Source organism: Delphinus delphis, chromosome 4, assembly GCF_949987515.2.
Source record: "Delphinus delphis chromosome 4, mDelDel1.2, whole genome shotgun sequence".
In the NCBI taxonomy this organism is placed as follows: domain Eukaryota; kingdom Metazoa; phylum Chordata; class Mammalia; order Artiodactyla; family Delphinidae; genus Delphinus; species Delphinus delphis.
This window is the reverse complement of record NC_082686.1, coordinates 67,082,035-67,103,099: the sequence shown is the minus strand read 5'-3', so window position 1 is coordinate 67,103,099 and position 21,065 is coordinate 67,082,035. Positions and strand designations below refer to the sequence as shown.

At 37.9% G+C, this 21,065-nt stretch overlaps 1 protein-coding gene across 11 annotated transcripts in view; it reads left to right on the top strand.

Annotated features, from left to right (window-relative positions):
• The window catches only part of GOLGB1 (golgin B1), an 85,607-nt gene that overhangs the window by 28,429 nt on the left and 36,113 nt on the right, over positions 1-21,065 (top strand). For 6 of the 11 annotated variants that reach the window (XM_060010743.1, XM_060010745.1, XM_060010741.1 and 3 more), the window contains 5 exons: positions 278-400; positions 1,509-1,622; positions 3,079-3,481; positions 4,471-4,583; positions 20,782-20,896. In XM_060010743.1, coding sequence (XP_059866726.1) covers positions 278-400; positions 1,509-1,622; positions 3,079-3,481; positions 4,471-4,583; positions 20,782-20,896 — 868 coding nt within the window. The remainder of the gene's footprint in view (positions 1-277; positions 401-1,508; positions 1,623-3,078; positions 3,482-4,470; positions 4,584-20,781; positions 20,897-21,065) is intronic. The other 5 variants (XM_060010746.1, XM_060010744.1, XM_060010742.1 and 2 more) reach the window with 2 other exon arrangements.

Genomic DNA, 21,065 nt, shown 5'->3' with positions numbered 1-21,065 from the left:
ATTTAAACACTTCTATTAACCATGCAAATACAGTTTTTATTCAAAATTTATGTTTAGGCTGACTTCTGAATTTGATGGTAGGCTTTCTCTCATTCCGAAGTTAGCATCAAAGCCTATCTCTCTTCCAAAATTCTCATCCTTGGCATTCAAAATTTAATTTGAAAACCTTATTGTCTATCAATTCTCAGTGTCTGTGTTTGGAGAATAGTCTGTGAGTTTTGTTTGTGCGATATTCTGGGAGTGTAACTTGTATAGTTTCTCTGGTGTGTGTCTTCAGTTGAGTTCCATGCAGCAGGTGGTCCGAGAGAAAGATGCCCGCTTTGAGACACAAGTTCGTCTTCATGAAGATGAGCTTCTTCAGTTAGTAACCCAGGCAGATGTGGAAACAGAGATGCAACAGGTGTGTTGCTAAAACCTAGTAGAATGATTGTAGTTTTGGTTAACATTTAATTAAGTTATCACAGCCACTTTTCCACCCTTACCCACTGCTCTTCACTTGGTCTGGGTTTGCTCATTAATTGCCTTCTTTTTGGTGTTCTTCTCTTCTGTTGCATATTGCTTATTTATTTTCCCTTACCTTGCCTCTTACCCCTCTAATCAGGTTGTCCCTACTCAAAAGCTGAGTTTAATTGGCAAATGTATGTGGTAGTCAGAAATTGGTTTCTCTTCAGTTTGCTGATTGTAGCTACCTTTGTGCATTGAAAACCTGATCCAAAGCTTCAAAAACAATGAAGTCTGTTTTACACTTTAGAAAATTTAAAGATAAAAAGCAGTGATTTTGAAGCCATAAGGTCTTTTATTAACTCATTCATTATTTTTAATTCATTGAGTAATTTTTGAACATTGGCTTCATTGTTTTTAAGTTTATCATCGACTAACTCAAAAGTATCTGTTTCTGTTTAGTATGTAGTGCAGTGTGGTACCCAAAGGCCCTCCAGTGGTATTTCATAGTTGATTCATTTAACTGTTTTTGAGCTTCTTCCAAATTCTAGGCAATTCTTCAGAATATACCACTAAATAAAGTTAATTTATATAGCACTTTTAAAGTAGTATATTAATATATACATGTATTGTTGACTTATTCATTCAACAAATGTTTACCAAGTGACTGTACCATGCATGAAACTAGAAGAGAAATGGTTCTTGCCTATAGAGAATATTCTCTTTGGTGAGTGGGATATACATGTACCTATGTTATTTAGGTACAGGACATGACTATATAATTTTAAAAGTGGATATGTATAATAAATATCTAATTATTAAAAAGGTTCCCTAATTCAGGGACTTCCTTGTGTCAGTTTGGTTGTTGTTGGTGCTCTGAAGAAGACATTTTTGGAGATTCTTTGTTGCTGTTGGATAGGAAGCATGGCATGCTGGTGTCCGACCCTTTAATCTGTCATCCTCAACATCTAAAAATCTTAAGTACACAAGTCTACCTGACATTTTGAAAGGTAAGCAGATAATGATGCTCATGCATTAGCACATTATGTCTAAACTTTTCTTCTCAGAAATTGAGGGTGCTGCAGAGGAAGCTTGAGGAGCATGAAGAAGCCTTGTTGGGCCGTGCTCAGGTTGTGGACCTGCTGCAACAGGAGCTGACTGCTGCCGAACAGAGAAACCAGGTACTGCCTTCTCTACTACCTGCCTTGGGAGTATTCATTTCCACTTCAGTTTGCCAGGCAGCAGGTATAAAATCCTGTTAGAAGCCTTCAGAGAATTGATGCCATTTATTCATTCTTTCAACAATTCCCTGTGCTTAAGTGGTGGTGATACTATGATGATCAAAATATATACAATTCCTTCCCTCATGAGGCTTACATTTCACATCTTTTATTGTTGCTCTTTTCCTTTGTGATTTTAGGTCTAGGGTCCTAGTTTCTTTAGAATGTCATATTTTCATCTAAGGAGTTTCTTTTCTGTCAGTTTACCCCTTCTCTGTCTTCAACGGTTCTTGTGCTTTATGTACTGTCCCTTCTTTGTTTGTTTTGTTGTTTAACTTTATGTTGGTTTGAAATAATCCCACCATGCAATATTCCCTTAAATTTAAAGGTGATTAAGGATGCTGATGTTCTAAAATCTTAAACTCAGGTATCCTATTCCCTGACTGTTGCCCATCCTGTCATTCCCTTTCTTAGGCTGTCCTGACTTTCATTCTCATTAAGATTTCTTGATCCTTTCATGTGTTGCTCTGGTATGTTGGTTCTTTCTTGGCCTCGCTCCTTTCCTTATCTGGTATAGATCTGCAACTGCGATTTGGACTACTCCTTTACCAGCCCTTGGATTCCCTGTGTCCCTGCCCCTTCACATCCAGGGAGCCAAATCCTAATGTGGAATCGGTGCTATGGTCCACATTCTCTGCTTGTTCATCTGGGTCCCGCATGCTGCTGGAGAAAGTCATATCTTTTCTTCTTAATTTTCAACTCTCCTTGAGAACGACTGTCTTTCTTGCATAGAAACATGTTCCCATATCTCCAATTCTAACAGAACCCATACCCTGACCCTGAGTCCCCTTTCTGGCTGTCATTGAATAGTCAGGTTCAAATCCCAGTTGTGCTACTTACTAGATAGGTACTGTGGAGATAGTTACATATGTGTGACTTTATGGTAAGTTTCCATTCTCTGCTCCTTTTAGTACCTTATAAGTATCTCTCTCATGGCCTCTAATATTTTGTATTATAATGATCTGTTTAAGTGTGACTCTCTCACTAAACTCTGAGTTCCTTGAGGGCAGGGACTGGATCCATTTATTCAGTATTTATTGAGTACCACATACTCAGTATGCCATATATTATGCTAGATGCTGGAGAACAGTGATGATAAAACAGACACAGTCCCTTTCCTTATTGAACTAATTTTGTATTGGGAGACACATAAGTGAAAAGCTGATGACACAAATAAATACATATATGAACAGAAACTGTCAAAAGTATCAAGAAGCAAAAACAGAGGGTCTTATGGAATTGTAGGTTTGGTCCTGAGTGTCTAGGCCTGGGCTTCACCTAGAAGAGACTCTTCACTATGCTTATTGAAATGAAAGAATGAATTTATGGTTCATGAGGCTTTGTCTTTTTTTCTTAGATTTTCTCCCAGCAGTTACAGCAGATAGAAGCTGAGCAGAGTACTTTAAGGAACACTATAGAAACAGAAAGACAGGAGTCCAAGATTCTGATGGAAAAGATGGAACTTGAAGTGGCAGAGAGAAAACTATCTTTCCATAACCTGAAGGAAGAAATGCATCATCTTCTAGAACAGCTTGAACAGGCAGGTCAAGCCCAGGCTGAACTGCAGTCCCGGTACAGTGCTTTGGAGCAGAAGTACAAAACAGAAATGGCAGAGAAGACCTCTCACATTTTGAGTCTTCAAAAGACTGAACAAGAGCTGCACTCTGCCTGTGATGCCCTAAAGGATCAAAATTCAAAGCTTCTCCAAGATAAGAGTGAACAGGCAGCTCATTCAGCTCAGGTCATTCAGCAGCTGGAAGGTCAGTATTTGATTGCATTTGAAGCCCATTTGTCTAGCCCATTTGTCTAGCATCCCTTTAAAATTTCACGGAATCTCTTAGTGACATCATTTGCTTAAACCAATTGAATGAATAGAATGATTAAGAAAGGTGTCTCTTCTGAACTCTTTGTTGCATTTCTCCCATCTCTGACTGAAGTTATAATCTGGCTTAATAAAATTATTATTATAGTACTAAAAACTATTGATAGTAATGTGTCAGACATTAAAAAGAACCCTATGTGAAACATAACTGTGGTCTGAAGGGTTCACTGACTGAAATGAGTAGGATTTGAATTAATTTGCGGAAAGCTCAGGCCAGATCTAGCTGCAAAGGTAGGGAGACTGAATTGCGTGGAGTCATCTTTACTTCTAAAGATGGATCTGAATGCTTTTCTTATAGGTGAAAATTTCTTTTTAAAGAAAACTTTTTTAAAAATGTGTTATTATTAAAGTAAAACATGCCTCTGATTTAGTTTAATTCTAAAAGATTGGCATACAGGAAAGATTTTAGAAAGCATTAAATTGAACATCTGTATTGAAGAGAGCTGAACATTAATCAGAAAGCCTTAAGGGACATTACATGGGAACAGTGTGTTACATGAGCATGCTGTTCTCTTAATTGAACCATGTTCATGTTTAAAACATCTCAGTAGGATTTATACTGCTTACGTGGAGAGTGAAGAAAATAAAATAAAAAATGCTAAGGGTATTTTCAAGGGGGAAAGGAAAAATGACTTTAAAAAAAAATACCTAGACCTGTTTTATTTTACCTTTGAAGGAGGTTTACTGAGATGTCCTTTGGTCCTTGAGAGCATATAAACAATTTATAAAAATGATGGTATTGGCATCGTAATTTTAATTAAGATAACGGAACTAGAATAAACAGCATATGGTGTATCCCTAGAAGATAACTCACTAAGTTTCAGGCTTGAGGCAAAGATCATTTCAATTTTATTTTCTTTTCCTTAGATCAACTCCAGGAAAAATCCGAAGAAATCAACCAATTTCTAAATAAGGCAACGTTGCTGAAACATGAAATAGCATCTCAGACTTTGCCAGATGTTTCTAACGAGGGCACACAGGTAATTAAATGTGTACTTCTTATGAATATGATCTATTTGTCTTTGCTGTATCTATACTTGGGTGTTCTAATAGAATTTATTCCAGAAAGCAGTATAAGCCTTCTCTCTTTTCTGCCTATACAATGCTTTTTTGGAGCCAATTCTATTTGAAAGGAAACATGAAAGACAGTAGTGTCCCAACAATGAATAATGAGAAAAAAGTAGACAATGAGCAGCATAACCTCAAGAGCCTTTCCAACCTCTACAGCCTTTCTGTATTGGAGATGAGTCATTAATTTTAATCTTATAATCAGCTTTCCCAGTTGAGAAATCAATTTTGTTTTTGGTAGACTGAGATTTGATCAGGTTTAAAGTATACAATTCAGTCTAACCAAACTTAAAAGTCTATTGTAGAAATCATAATGCGCACATTAATCAGTTAACAGTAAAAAGTTTAATTTCCTGTTGATTGGCCAGTATATTCTCTCTGCCTTCTATAAAAGTCTCCAGGGAGCTAGATTTTAATCACCAGAAGGCTGCTTATTGAGCTTGAATATCAGAACAAGGAGAGTTAGTTTGATGATCTTAATTAACTAGTGTCAAGCTGGGATAACTGGATTAATTCATCTCCATTATAAGATTATACCCTTCCAAACTGACAGATATAGGGGTCAGCAGAGTCCCATAGTTCCTGGGCAGTACTGTGCACTGACAAAAATTTTCCTTCCTGGTTTTTGGCATCTAGGCTTTCCAATCTCTTCTATTCTCCCATTCTCAACTTTTTCCTCCCGTGTTTTGTTAAGACATTTTTCAGCAACTCTAAAAAATTCAGATTCCATATATATGTTTTAGCATACAGAATTTTTCTCTTTCTGACTTACTTCATTCTGTATGACAGACTCTAGGTCCATCCACCTCACTACAAATAATTCAATTTTGTTTCTTTTTATGGCTGAATAATATTCCATTGTATATATGTGCCACATCTTCTTTATCCATTCATCTGTCAGTGGGCACTTAGGTTGCTTCCATGCCCTGGCTTTTGTAAATAGAGCTGCAATGAACATTGTGGTACATGACTCTTTTTGAATTATGGTTTTCTCAGGGTATATGCCCAGTAGTGGGATTGCTGGGTTGTATGGTAGTTCTATTTTTAGTTTTTTAAGGAACCTCCATACTGTTCTCCATAGTGGCTGTATCAATTTACATTCCCACCAGCAGTGCAAGAGGGTTCCCTTTGCTCCACACCCTCTCCAGCATGTATTGTTTGTAGATTTTTTGATGATGGCCATTCTGACCAGTGTGAGGTGATACCTCATTGTAGTTTTGATTTGCATTTCTCTAATGATCAGTGATGTTGAGCATCCTTTCATGTGTTTGTTGGCAATCTGTATATCTTCTTTGGAGAAATGTCTATTTAGGTCTTCTGCCCATTTTTGGATTGGGTTGTTTGTTTTTTTGATATTGAGCTGCATGAGCTGCTTGTAAAATTTGAAGATTAATCCTTTGTCAGTTGCTTCATTTGCAAATATTTTCTCCCATTCTGAGGGTTGTCTTTCCATCTTTATGGTTTCCTTTGTTGTGCTTTTACGTTTCATTAGGTCCCATTTGTTTATTTTTGTTTTTATTTCCATTTCTCTAGGAGGTGGGTCAAAAAAGATCTTGCTGTGATTTATGTCATAGGGTGCTGGACCTATGTTTTCCTCTAAGAGTTTTATAGTGTCTGGCCTTACATTTATGTGATTAATCCATTTTGAGTTTATGTGTATGGTGTTAGGGAGTGTTCTAATTTCATTCTTTTACATGCAGCTGTCCAGTTTTCCCAGCACCACTTATTGAAGAGGCTGTCTTTTCTCCATTGTATATTCTTGCCTCCTTTATCAAAAATTAAGTGACCATATGTGCGTGGGTTTCTCTCTAGGCTTTCTATCCTGTTCCATTGATCTATATTTCTGTTTTTGTGCCAGGACCATACTGTCTTGATTACTGTAGCTTTGTAGTATAGTCTGAAGTCTGGGAGCCTGACTCCTCCAACTCCTAAAAAAAAAAAATGGTTCTGAAAAATATAGGGGCAGGACAGGAAGAGAATAGACTTGAGGACATGGGAAGGGGGAAGGGTAAGCTGGGAAGAAGTGAGAGAGTGGCATGGACATATATACACTACCAAATGTAAAATAGATAGCTAGTGGGAAGCAGCCTCATAGCACAGGGAGATCATCTCGGTGCTTTGTGACCACCTAGAAGGGTGGGATGGGGAGGGTTGGGGGGAGACGCAAGAGGGAGGAGATATGGGCATATATGTATATGTATAGTTGATTCACTTTGTTAAAAAGCAGAAACTAACACACTATTGTAAAGCAATTATACTCCAATAAAGGTGTCAAAAAAAACAAAAAATAAATAAAAATAAAAACAAAAATTCAAAGAAATTTATGGTGAACACCTGCATACTCACCATTTAGATTCTATTAATATTTACTGTATTTGCTTTATCATATATCTATCCATTTATCCATCTACCAATTCATCTTAATTTTTTGTACATTTCACAGTAAGTTGTAGACATCAGTACATTTTTCTCTAAATATTTCGGCATGCATATCATTGACTAGATTTTAATATTTGTTTATAGTTCTTTTTCTTTTGAAGTGAGATTTACAAAACATGAAATGTACAGGTATTAAGTGTACCATTCATTGAGTGTTGTCAAATGCATTACCCAAATCCCTATCAAGATATATCACCCTACAAAGTACCCTTTTGCAGTCAACCGCATTACTCCCCTCCAGAGATGAACCAATGTTCTATATTTTTACCGTAGATTAATTTTGCATGTTTTATATCCTATAAATGTAATCGTACATTTGTGTTATTTTGTAGAAAACTTCTTTCACTCAGCATATTTTGAGATTCATTTATATTATCGTATGTATCATAATTTATTCTTTTATATTGCTGAGAAGTATTCCATTTTATAAATATACTGTATTTTCCTTTTGCATGACTGTGCTATAATTTCCTTTTGATGGATAACTGGTCTTTTTATGCTTTGGGTATTATGAATTAAGCTGCTATGGACATTCTTGTACAAGTATTTGTGTGGACATATGTTTTCATTTGTCTTCATTAAATGCTAGTTGAGGAATTTCTGGGCCATAGAGTAAGAATATATTTAGCTTTATGGGAAATGCCAGATCTTCTTCCAAGGTGGTTATATTGTTTATACTCTCACCTAAAATATATGAGAGTTCTAGTTGCTCTGCATCTTCTCTAAGATTTGGTATTATCAATTTTTAAAATTTTAGCCATTTTAATGGGTGTGTAGTGGTAGGTCAGTGTGGTTTCAATTTGCATCTCCCCAATGACAAATGACGTTGAACATGTTTACTTGAGATTCTTGGACATTTGTGTATCTTCTTTTGGTGAAGTATCTGTTCATGTCATTTCCTCATTTTAAAAATTGAGTTTTTTGCCTATTTATCAAGTTGTAGTAATTCTTTATACATCCTGAATGCCAATTTATTATCAGGCATGTTTGGTAAATATTTTCTCCCATGCTGTGTCTTGCTTCTTTTTCTTTTTTAATTTTTTTAAATTGAAAATCACATATTGAATTTTTTTTATTAAAAGTAGAATTTCTTTTTTAATATTTATTTATTTGGTTCCACCGGGTCTTAGTTGCAGCAGGTAGGCTCCTTAGTTGCAGCTCGTGGACTCCTTAGTTGCAGCTCACCAGCTCCTTAGTTGTGGCATGCGAACTCTTATTTGCAGCATTTATTTGGGAACTAGTTCCCTGACCAGGGATCGAACCTGGGCCCCCTGCATTGGGAGCGTGGAGTCTTATCCACTGCAGCACAAGGGAAGTCCCCGTGGCTTGCTTCTTATCCATTTTCTTCATGATGTTCTTTAATTAGCAGACATTTAAAATTTTGATAAAGTCTATTATTTATCATATTTATCATTTTTTTTCTGGTTATAATTTTCTTTGTCCTGTGTGTGAAACCTTTGCTTAACCCCAAGTCATGAAGATATTCTCTTATGTTTTCTTCCACAAGCTATATAGTTTTAGCTTTCACAGTTAAGTCTCTGAACCTCAGTAAATTTTTGTGTGTGGTGTAAGATAAGGGTCAAGTTTTATTTTTTTCCCTATATGGATATCCAATTGTCTCTGCACCATTTCTTGAGAAGACTTTACTTTCCTCATTGGATTGCTTTGGTACCTTTGTTGAAAACAAATGATTAATAGGTCTGTTTATGAGCTTTCTAGTTTATGAGCTTTCCAGTCTAGTCTAGCCAATTCTTAGGCCTGTATCATATTTTTTTTCGGGCAAGGCTTTATTGGGGCCACAGGGGGAAGTGAGAACAAGTAACAGGTTCCCTTGCTGGCTGGCTCCCTGAGGGGAGGCGAGCTTGTTCCTTATATGGGGTGAGGGTAGGGGTGTGTCCAGGGGTCTTGCTGGAGGAGTGGCTTAGGTGGTTTGCCCACCCCTAAGGTGGTGTTGTAGCATATGCTCAGTACCCTGCTTTTGCTCCCAATACCCTGTTTTTGCTCCAAGCTCTTCAAAAGTGGCAGTTGGGTGTTTTTGGTCTCTTTGTATCTTTTGGGTCCAGAATTTGCCCCAACTGCACATGCATGCAGTTATTTTTAGTCCCATATAGTTTCTTTGTATTTTGTTGCTCGAGGAGATGTTTGTCCAGGTGCAAGCACTGCAGCAAAGGGTCCTAGGTCCCAGCCTATCTCATCCCCTGCTGAGAGACTCTACACCCTTATTCTTAAGGGGTAAGGGACCAAAGGTCTCTTCTTCTGAAACTTCTTCCTGCATAAGGGGACAGGGGCCACAGACCCTAGTCCCTAGAGGTGTAGAAGTCTCTTGCTGACTGTCCCAAGGACCTGGGCCACTTTCCTTGAGCTATCATGAGCCTTACTTCAAATTGTCAGAGCCTAGAAGACACAAACTCAATCAAAAGGTTAAACAAACAAGGGCTATAAAGGAGAAAAACAACAATAGCCATTAAAGGGCCTAGGAAGGGAAGGAACCAGGTTACTTTGGGAGGGCTTCCTTAACTGTTGACCTGACAGGGGAGGCAATGTCGCCCCTGCCAAGAAGCCATTCTGTTTGGGTGTATATTTTTGTTATTCGCGGGGTTAAAGTTCAACATGTTTCTCTATTTTTAGAATGGAAGGTCTGGGTTGGTCCCAGGTCTCCTTTTTGGACCGAAAAGTCTTAGTCACAGGTTTACAACAATAGGGAAGACAACAGAGTACTAGACAAAATATAGTCTAAATCAGTATGACTGAAAAGAGAAGGGTTATGAGAAAACAAAAACCTCCTGCCAGAAAGCTTTTTATTTTTTTTGCAGTACGCGGGCCTCTCACTGTTGTGGCCTCTCCCGTGGCGGAGCACAGGCTCCGGACGCACAGGCTCAGTGGCCGTGGCTCACGGGCCTAGCCGCTCCGCAGCATGTGGATCTTCCCAGACCGGGGCACGAACCCGTGTCCCCTGCATCGGCAGGCAGACTCTCAACCACTGCGCCACCAGGGAAGCCCCAGAAAGCTTTTTATACCTTGTGGTATCCAAGAGAACAAACTGGAGAACCAGTTTTCAGTTTCCCTGCCCATATTGAATAGTGAGGATTGGTGGTTAATTGTCTGCTGAAACCAGGTGGTTTGTTGTCAGATATTCTCAGTGTTGGTTTCTACCCGGTATGGGCATCAGGGCTGTTTTCTTTGCCTCCCTATGTGCCCTGTTCCCTTAGGTAATTTGAGAATTTTCCTTGTGGTGCCCACAGCAGTGAATGACTTCTACTAGTGTTGATTTTTGAGCACTTCTATGAGTTGTAATATCTCAGCCCCATATGTTACAGTGGAATTTTTTGCATTTAAAAGTCCTCTTTCTTTCCAGATTAGCTGCATGGGCATGTACAACAAGGAAGGCATATATATATATATATTTATTTATTTAAAATTTATTCATTTTATTTATTTATTTTTGGCTGCATTGGGTCTTCATTGCTGCTCACAGGCTTTCTCTAGTTGCGGCGAGCGGGGGCTACTTTTCGTTACAGTGCACGGGCTTCTCATTGTGGTGGCTTCTCTTGTTGCGGAGCACGGGCTCTAGGCGCGCGGGCTTCAGTAGTTGTGGCATGTGGGCTCAGTAGTTGTGGCTCGCGGGATCTAGAGCGCAAGCTCAGTAGTTGTGGCGCACGGGCTTAGCTGCTTCGCGGCATGTGGGATCTTCCCGGACCAGGGCTTGAACCCATGTCCCCTGCACTGTCAGGCGGATTCTTAACCACTGCGCCACCAGGGAAGCCTGGAAGGCATATTTTGAGTCTGTGTATATATTTATAATTTTCCTTCCCCCAATGTTAAGACTCAGGTTAGGGCTATTAGCTCAGCCCTCTGGGCTGAAGTGTTAGGTGGCAAAGGTTTTGCTTATATAACACTATAAGTGCTCACAGTACCATACCCTGCCCTCCTGACTCCATCTTTAATGAAACTACTGCCATCAGTAAACCATTCTTCCTCAGGGTTTTCTATGGCCTGGTCTGTTAGATCAGGCCTACAGGCATAAACCTAGTCAGGGGTTTCAAGGCAGGAATGTGTTAGTTCTGGGCCTTCAGCCAGGATTAGAGTAGCCAGATTGAGGGTGTGGCAAGTTTTGAGGGTTAGTTCTGGGGAGTCAAGGAGTAAAGCCTGCTACTTAGTAAGGCAGCCTCCACTTAGCTAATGGTGGCCTTTAATTTCCAGAATCTTTTGTACTTGATGAGGGGTCTGGACTTCCAGCGGCTGTCCAAAGGTAAGCTTGTTAGCTTCTTCCACTAATAAAGCAGTGGCAGCTACCGCCCGGAAGCAGCCATGTCAGCCTTGGGCCATGGAATCTAGTTGTTTGGAAAAATAGCCTATAGGTTGAGGAACTTCTCCTAGCTTTTGTACAAGGACTCCCATAGCTGTCCCCTGTTTTTCAGCTATGTACAAGATAAATGGCTTTTTTAAATTGGGGAGACCCAGAGCAAAAGCTTTGGTGAGGGTCTGTTTGATCTTATTAAGAGCCCTTTCTTGTTCCCCAGTCCAAAGTAATGGCTCTGTATCTGGGCCTTTAGTGGCTTCATATAGAGGCTTAGCCATTAGTCTGAATCCTGGAATCCAAATTACGCAAAATCCTGTCATGCCTAAGAAAGTACGAGGATTTTTTTTTTGGTCTTTGGGGCGCTTAGTTCTAATATAGCTTCTTTTCTGTCTAGAGATAGTTGTCTGCTTCCAGGGTTTATAATATATCCCAGATATTTAACTTGTTACTTTGAGATTTGTGCTTTTTTCTGAAAGATCCTGTAACCCTGGGTCCCAAGGAAATTAAGGACTTAAATGGTATTCTGATCTGAGGCCTCCATGGTGGGAACTACATATTAATATGTCATCTACATACTGTAGACTGGCCCCTTCTTTTAGGTGTATTTCCCTTAGTTTTTTTTTTTTTAATAAATTTATTTATTTATTTATATTTTTGGCTGCGTTGGGTCTTCGTTGCTGTGCGCATGCTTTCTCTAGTTGTGGCGAGCTGGAGCGACTCTTTGTTGCGGTGCGCGGGCTTCTCATTGTGGTGGCTTCTCTTGTTGTGGAGCACGGGCTCTAGGTGCACAGGCTTCAGTAGTTGTGGCACATGGGCTCGGTAGTTGTGGCTTGCGGGCCCTAGAGTACAGGCTTAGTAGCTGTGGCGCACAGGCTTAGTTGCTCCATGGCATGTGGCGTCTTCCCTGACCAGGCCTGGAACCCGTGTCCTGTACATTGGCAGGCAGATTCTTAACCACTGTGCCACCAGGAAGGTCCCTCCCTTAGTTCTTTTCTTAGGGCCTGGGTGAACAAGTGTGGGCTGTCCTGAAACCCCTGAAGCAATACTGTCCAGGTATATTATTGCATTTGACCTGAGTGGGGGTTAGTCTACTAAAAGGCAAACAGATACTGAGATGAGAGATGAACTGGGATGCAAAAGAAGGCATCCCTGAGGTCAAGCACTCCAGGAATCTGGACTAATATAAGGATTGGCCACAAGGGGATGTATAGGGACCACGGCATCATTTACTCCTCTAAGGTCTTGTACTATTCGATATTCCCTATTTGGCTTAACAACTGGCAGAATAGGGGTACTGTATGGAGACTGACAGAGCACTAAGAGGCCACGTCTTAAAAATTTATGGATGAGGGGTTGCAAACCTTTTTTTGCTTCCAACTTTATGGGGTACTGTCTCTTGTTAGAATAAGCGACTTCTGGCTTAAGGCTAATTTTTACAGGTTGAACATTTATAGCCTTCCCAGGGGTTCCTTTGTCCCAAACTGCAGGATTTACTGTGTGTAGAATATGGCTGGGAATAGGCCCTTGTTCTTCCAGTTGATTTGTCTCAGTCAGAATCAAGATAAGGGGCTGCTTCGGGCCTCCTAACTGTAATATGGCTCCAAGGGAGCCCAGAAGGTCTCTCCCCAGTAATGGGATAGGACACTCAGGCCCAACTTAAAAGGCACATGAGATCAAACACTGTTCAAATAGGCAAGTGAGAGGCCCAGTGAAGTAACGGGTGTGAGGCTTTCCATGAACACCAGTCACAGTACAGCTTTTGGAGGAAGGAGGCCCAGTGTGAGAGATCAGGACAGAGTAAGTGGCTCCATTATCACTTAAAAAATTGATTTTCTTACCTGCTATGTCAAGGACCACCAGGGCCTCCTTGATGGAGATAGATGTCTCATTGCGGGGAGCCACCAGAATCCCCAGGCCCGCTCAGTCGTCCAGCATGGCCATCTCAGGAGAGGGACCCCCCAAACGTGGTGACACTGAAACAAGAGGTTCAGGTGGCTACTTGTCACCCACAGGGAAGCTGCATTCAGTGGTCCTGGGGGTGCCCAGATCCTCTCCCTGAAAGAGGACAACTGCCCCACACTGAGCACTGTAAATCTGATACTGATCAGGGTTCTTGGCCTTCCCCAATCAATAGAAATTGATTAGAGGCCAGACAAGAAATTCAGGCAAGGCTTTATTGGGGCCCCTGCTACAGCAGGGCGGAGTGAGAACAAGTGATAAGTTCCTTTGCTTGCTGCTCCTGCCTGTATCACATTGTTTTCATTACTGTAGTTTGTAGTTAGTCTTGAAGTCAGGTAGTATAAGTCCTCTGACTTTGTTGTTCTTTTCAAGATTGCCTTGATTATTCTAGGTTCTTTGCATTTCTACAGAAATTACACAATCAACTATCTCAAATTCTATTTGAAAAAAAGAAGAAGCTGGATGGGATTTTGAATTGGCATTGTGTTGAATCTATAGATCACTTTAGGGAGAATTGACATCTTAATACTACTGAACTTTTCAATCCATGAGTATAGTATCTCTCTTCACTTATTAAGATCTTCTTTAATTTCTTTCAGCAATGGTTTGTAGTTTTGGTTGGAGGAGTTGTGCACATTTTAAAATTTATTCTGAAATAGTTCATATTTTTTAATGCTGTTGTAGGTGGAATTTATTCTAATTTCACCTTTCCAACTGTTTGCACTTTCATGTAAGTATATAATTGAATTTTGCTTATGTGAACTTGATATTTATTTTATTAATTCTAGTCTCATTCTGTAGATTCTTTAGGATTTTCTACATAAACAATCATGTCATCTGCAAATAAAGGCAAGTTTTACTTACTCCTTGCTAATCTTTATGCCCTTATTTCTTTTTCATGCAATGGCTAGGACCTTCATAACACTGTTTAATAGAAGTGGTAAGACTGGGCCTTCTTGCATTTTGCCTGATCTTAGGGGAAAGCATTTCATATTTTACCATTAGCTGTGTTACTAGTTTCAAGTTTTCATTAATCTTTTTTATCAGATTGAGGACTTTACCTTCTATTCTTAATTTGGTAAGAATTCGTATTAAATTTTGCCAAATGCCTTATCTGCATTTATTGAAATGATCATATGGGTTTTCTTCTGTTCATATGGTACATTACTTTAATTTTTGGCTATTAAACCAACCTTGTTTTGTTAGGATAAACCCAACTTGGTCATAAAGTATTATCCTTTGTATATATTACTGAATTTGATTTACTACTATTTTGGGAAGCATTTTTGTATCTGTACTTATGAAGGATATTGGTCTTTGTTTTGGTCATGAAGATTTTCCTTTGTTTTGTAGTACTTTGTCAGATTTTGGTATTAGGGTTATTATGGCATAAAAAAAATGAGTTGGGGAGTGTTCCCTTTTATTTGAGAGTTTGTGTAAAATTGGTATTATTTCTCAAGAATTTGAAAGAATTCACCAGTGAAACTATCTGGGTCTGGAGTTGATAATGAATTGAATTTCTTTTACAGATATAAGACTAATAAGATTTTCTTTTTCATCTTGTGCCAGTTGGATTTTAGTTTTGTTTTGTTCTGTCCGTTTCATTGAAGATGTCAAATTTTTGTTATAACGTTGGTTATAGTATTCCCTTTTTTATCCTTTTAATGCTTGTACGCTCTGTAGTGATACCCACCCCTACCCCAATCCCTATTGTTTTTTTTTTTAATTAAGATATAATTGACATATAACATTGTGTAAGTTTAAGGTGTACAACTTGTTGATTTGATACATGTATATATTGCAATAGGGTTACCACCATAACATTAGCTAACACCTCCATCATGGCACATAATTACAATTTCTTTTTTGTGGTGAGAACATTTAAGATCTAGTCTCTTAGCAACTTTGAACTATATAATACATTATTGTTAACTATAATCACAGTGTTGGGTGTTAGATCTTCAGAACTTTTTCATCTTCGATCTGCAAGTTTCTACTGTTTGGCCAACATCTCCCCACTTTGTGCTTCATTTTCTTGATGAGACTTTAAACTAGAAATTATTTGACTTTTAAAAAAAATCTTTTCAAAGAACCAACTTTTGGCCTTGTCAATTTTCTCTAATGCTGGTCTGTTTTCACGTTTATTGATTTTTGTTCTTTGGTATTTCTTTCTATTTATTTGGGTTTACTTTGCTCTTCTGTTTCTAACTTCTTAAGGTGTAACTTTATATCAAACACTTCAGATCTTCTTTTCTCATTTAAACATTTAAAGTTACACAATTCCCTCTTAAGCACATGGTTTGATATGTTGTGTTGTTATCATTCAGTTTTTGAAGAGTTTTCTAATTCTTCTTATGATTTCTTCTTTGATCATGGATTATTTAGAAGTGTGTTATTTAATATCCAGATATTTGGTTTTATTTCTAGGTATTATTATTGATTTCTAATTAATTTCATTATGATCAGGTAATATGTTCTATATGATTTCAGTGCTTTGAAATTTATAGAAACTTGTTTTATGACCTAGCATATGGGGTGTCTTGGTGAATGTAGCTTGTGCACTTGTAAAAAATGTATATTCTGTAGTTACTGGCTGTAACATTTTATAAATATCACTTAAATCATAGTATTATTCAAATTATATTTGACTGATTTTTGTCTAGTTGTTGAAACTTGACTGATTTTTTTTAGCATTTGACAAAATTTAATATCTATTCATAATAATAAGTTCTTAACAAATTAGACATAGACAAATGTAGCTTAATGTAATAAAGGCCATATACAACAAGCCCACAGCTAACATCATACTCAATGGTGAAAGGCTGAAAGCTTTTCCTCCAAGATCAGGAACTAGACAAAGGTGCCCACTCTCATCGCTCCTATTCAACATAATAATGGAAGTCCTTGCAAGATCTGGAATAGCCAAGCAGTCCTGAGAAAGAACAAAGAGGGAGGCATAAAATTCTGGATTTCTTTTCTTTTCAATTCTGTGTTCCAGAGATTTGGAGAGGAATGAATGATGAGGATGGCTCTTTTCTCCCTGAAGTCTGGAGCCTTCTGTAGGAGAATCAAAGACTGGAGTTGACTTGAAAGCTGAGAGTTGGAATTATCTGGAGGCTTTTTCAACTCAATTCTGGCGCCAGGAGTAGGATGACTTGAGTTTGCTGACATAATCACATGCCCTTCTCTTGTGGCTTGGCTGGTGTTTTGATTGCTATTTCTTCATTGGGATGATTTAGTTGTTCTTCTAAACAGAAAGTTATGAGATTCCTCGAATTCTAGAAATCAGAAATCAAAATTGGTTTCACTGGCCAAAAGTCATGATGTCAGCTGAGCTGCAGGGAAGGAGGCTTTAGGGAAGAATTCATTTCCTCATTTTTTCCAGTGACTAGAGCTGTATTACTTACACCCTTGGTTCCTGGTTGTTCTTCCATCTTTAAAACCAGGAGCCTAACATCTCGTCTTAGTCATCAGGTTGCCTTCCAACTCTTGAAACTAGACTGATTTTTTTTTAAGAGTTTATTTATTTATTTATTTGTTTATTTATTTATTTGTTTTTTGCTGCGTTGGGTTTTCGTTGCTCCACTCAGGCTTTCTCTAGTTGTGGCAAGTGGGGACTACACTTTGTTGTGGTGCCCAGGCTTCTCATTGCAGTGGCTTCTCTTGTTGCAGAGTACAGGCTCTAGGCATGCAAGCTTCAATAGTTGTGGCACACGGGCTCAAGAGCACAGTCTCAGTAGTTGTCGCGCACAGGCTTAGTTGCTCCATGGCATGTGGAATCTTCTCGGATCAGGGATCGAACCCGTGTCCCCTGCATTGGCAGGCGGACTCAACCACTGCACCACCAGGGAAATCCTGCATACTTTTTTTTTTTTTTTTTGCGGTACGCGGGCCTCTCACTGTTGTGGCCTCTCCCGTTGCAGAGCACAGGCTCTGGACACACAGGCTCAGCGGCCATGTTTCACGGGGCCCAGCCGCTCCATGGCATGTGGGATCTTCCCGGACTGGGGCACGAACACGTGTCCTCTGCATCGGCAGGCGGACTCTCAACCACTGCGCCACCAGGGAAGCCCCCTGCATACTTATAAAGTGTACAACTTGATAAGTTTTGACATGCATGAAGCCATCACCATTATCAAGAAAATGAACATATTCATCACCCCCCCAAAGTTTCTCATGCCCCCTTTTAATTTTTCTCTCACATCTCCCACTACCCAGGCAACCACTTATCTTCTTTCTGTCATTATAGATTAGTTTGTATTTTTAATAAATTATATGTGCTCTTTTTCTTTCCTGGTTCTCTCACTCAGCATACTTATTTTGATATTCATCCTATTGTATGCAGCAAGAATTCATTCCTTTGTATTGTTGAGGATATTGTACCTACCACAATTTGTTTATCCATTTACTTGTTGATGGACAAACTTGGATTGTTGACAATTTTTGGCTATTACAAATAAAGCTTCTATGAATATTCTTTTACAAATCTTTGTTTGGACCTGTGCTTTCTTTACTCTCAGTAAATACCTAGAAGTGAAGTGTCTGGATCATATGGGAGGTTTTAAGACCTTGGCAGTTTTCCAAAGTGGTGTTACCATTTTCTATTCCCAGCAGAAGTGTATGAGAGTTCCAGGGGTAAACCTCACTCGGTAGTGATATATTATCCTTATACTTTCTTGAATTCACTTGCTAAAAATTCTATTTGTTTCATAACTATTTGGCTGTTTAGGTTATCTATTTCTTCTTGAGTGAGCTTTGGTGTTTTATGTCTTTTAGGGGATTTGTCCATATAAAGTATCAAATTTGTAGGCAAATTTATATAAAGTTATTCATAATAGTCTATAATTATTGTTTTAATATGTATAGAATCTGTAGTGATGTTACCTCTCCCATTTCTGATATTGGTAATTTGTGTTTTCTTTCTTACACAGGTTAGACTGTCCAGAGGTTTATTAACTTTACTGATCTAAAAACCAGCTTTGAGTTCATTGATTCTGCCTTGTTTTCTGTTTTCTATTTTATTGATTTCTACTTTGATCTTTATTATTTCCTTTCTTCTGTTTACTTTGGATTTGATATCCTCATTTCTTAGCTTCTTAAGGTGAAAGCTGAGGCCATTAGTTTGACACCTTTCTTATTTCTAATATAGACATTTTGCATTATGAATTCCCCCCAAAAAATCTACTTTAGCAGTGTCTCACAAGTTCTGTTGTATTTTCATTTTCATTCAGTTCACAATACTAATTTCCCTTTTAATTTCTTCTTTGCCCCCGGGTTACTTAGTTTCCAAATATTTGGGAGTCATATGTCTAGAGGTCTTTCTGTTATTGATTTTTATTTTAATTCCATTGTGGTCAGAGCACATACTTTATATGACTTGGCTCTTTAAGAATTGATTGAGACTTGTTTTATGGCCCAGAATGTTGTCTGTTTTGGTAAATGTTCTATATGTACTTGAAAATAATATGTAGTCTGCTGTTGTTTGCTGGAATGTTCTATAAATGCCAATCATGTAAAGTTGATTGATAGTCTTATTCAAGTGTACTATGTCCTTGCTGCTTTTCTGCCTCTCAATTATTGAAATCCCATATTATAGTTGTGGATTTATTTACAGTTCTATCAGTTTTTACACCATGTATTTTCACGCTGTGTTATTGGGGGCTTAGACATTTAGGATGTTTATGTCTTCTTGATTAAGTGACCCCTTGATATTATGAAATGACCTTCCTTATCCCTGGTGACATTCTTTGCTGTGAGATGTAGTTCTTTCTGATATTAATATAGCTATTCCACTTTTCTTTTGAGTAGTTTTAGCATGGTGTATCTTTTTTCACTCTTTAACTTATTTTTGTCTTTATATTTAAAGCTTATATGCAGCATAGAGTTTGAGCCTACTTCTTATCCAGTATGTCAATCTCTGCCTTTTACTTGGAGTGTTCAGACCATTTCCATTAATGTTGTCGTTGATATAGTTTTAAGTCTCTCACCTTGTTATTTGTTTTCCATTTTTCCAACTGTTGTCTTTTACTTTTTTACTTTTCCTTCCTTTTAAAAAATTGGTTGAGTATTTTTTATGACTCTGTTTTTCTCCCTCTTCAGCGTATTAGCTATAATTCTTTATTTTATGGTAGTGACTGCATTAGGGATTATAGTCTGCATTTTTATCACAGTTACCTACATATAATATTGTGCTTCTTCAAGTATAGAATAAAAGCCTTACAATTATATACTTCTATTTCTTCACTCTTGGGATTTATATTATTATTATTTTACTTATGCATATATTATAAACAAAAAGTACAAAAATATAACATGTTATAAACAAAAATTTTTATTTTTGTTTAGTCATTTATCTTTTAGAAGATTCAAATAATAAGAAAATAAATCTTAACTACCATTGCAGTTACCATTTCTGGTACTTTTCTTTAGGATAGATCAAGAGTTGGCTGTCTTTTTCCATAAAAGGTCAAATGGTAAATATTTTAGGCTTTTAGGCCATAAATAAAACTTTATTTACAAAAACAGGTGGAAGGCTCTAAATTTTGCCAAACTCTGGTGTGGTTTCATATTTCCATCTGGTTTTGTTTTCCTTCTGCCTAAAGGACTTCTTTTAATGTGGGTGTACTGTCATGAGCACGCAAGTCTGCTGGTGATGGGTTCTTATAGCTCTTGTATGTTCGAAGACATTTTTATCTCTCCATTGTTTTTAAAAGATATTGTTAAAAGCTGACTAGAGAAGCTACATCGATAGGTTTTTTTTTTTCTCTTTCAGTACTTTAAGGCTATTACTCTACTATCTTTTTTCTTGCATTTTGTTTTTGACAAGAAATCTGTCATCCTTGTCTTTTTTTTTTTTCCCTGGTTGCTTTTAGGATTTTATCACTGGTTTTGAGCACTTGGGTTATGATGTGCCTTTGCATAGTTTTCTTCATGTTTCTTTTGCTTGGACTTTGAATCTCTATGTTTATAGTTTTCATCAATTTGGAAAATTTTCTGCTGTTAATTAGTCAAATATATTTTTTGACCCTCTCCCTTCCTTTGGAGACTCCAATTACACATATATTAGATTACTTGAAGTTTTTCCAGAACTCATAATGCACTTTTAGTTTTTTGGATTCTGAAAATTTTCTTTCATGTGCAGTAGACTTGGAATTTCTCTCTTTGTAATCCAGACTTCAGTCTTAAATTCAAAAGCCAATGAATTGCAAATTTGTGTGAAAGATTTTCTCTTTCTGTCTTCAGATGAAAAGTATTACTTTAAAGGTTACCTAGGCAGATAAGTAGATGCTATTTTAAAAGTATTTTCATGGCTGGAGAACTTTTAGAAGACAAAAATGCCAGAGGCTGTCTGGACATTAGTATGAGAGTTTTGTACTGGAGAATCATTAATTTGTTGTCTTTCTACAATTTAGGCAGTCACTGAGGAGAGTATTGCCTTTTTGCAGAAGAGAGTGGTAGAACTAGAGAATGAAAAGGGAGCCTTGCTCTTTAATTCTGTAGAGCTGGAGGAGCTGAAAGCTGAGAATGGTACGTATAAATGAAAACCATAATTCTCTGACTTCTTAACCCACAAGTGCCTCTACTTTTATCACTATATATGTATAACATGTAGATTCTCTGATTCTATGATAATAAAGATCTTAGACAGCATGGCTGGTAATTAGTGAAGTTAGGATTAATACACATTAAACAATTT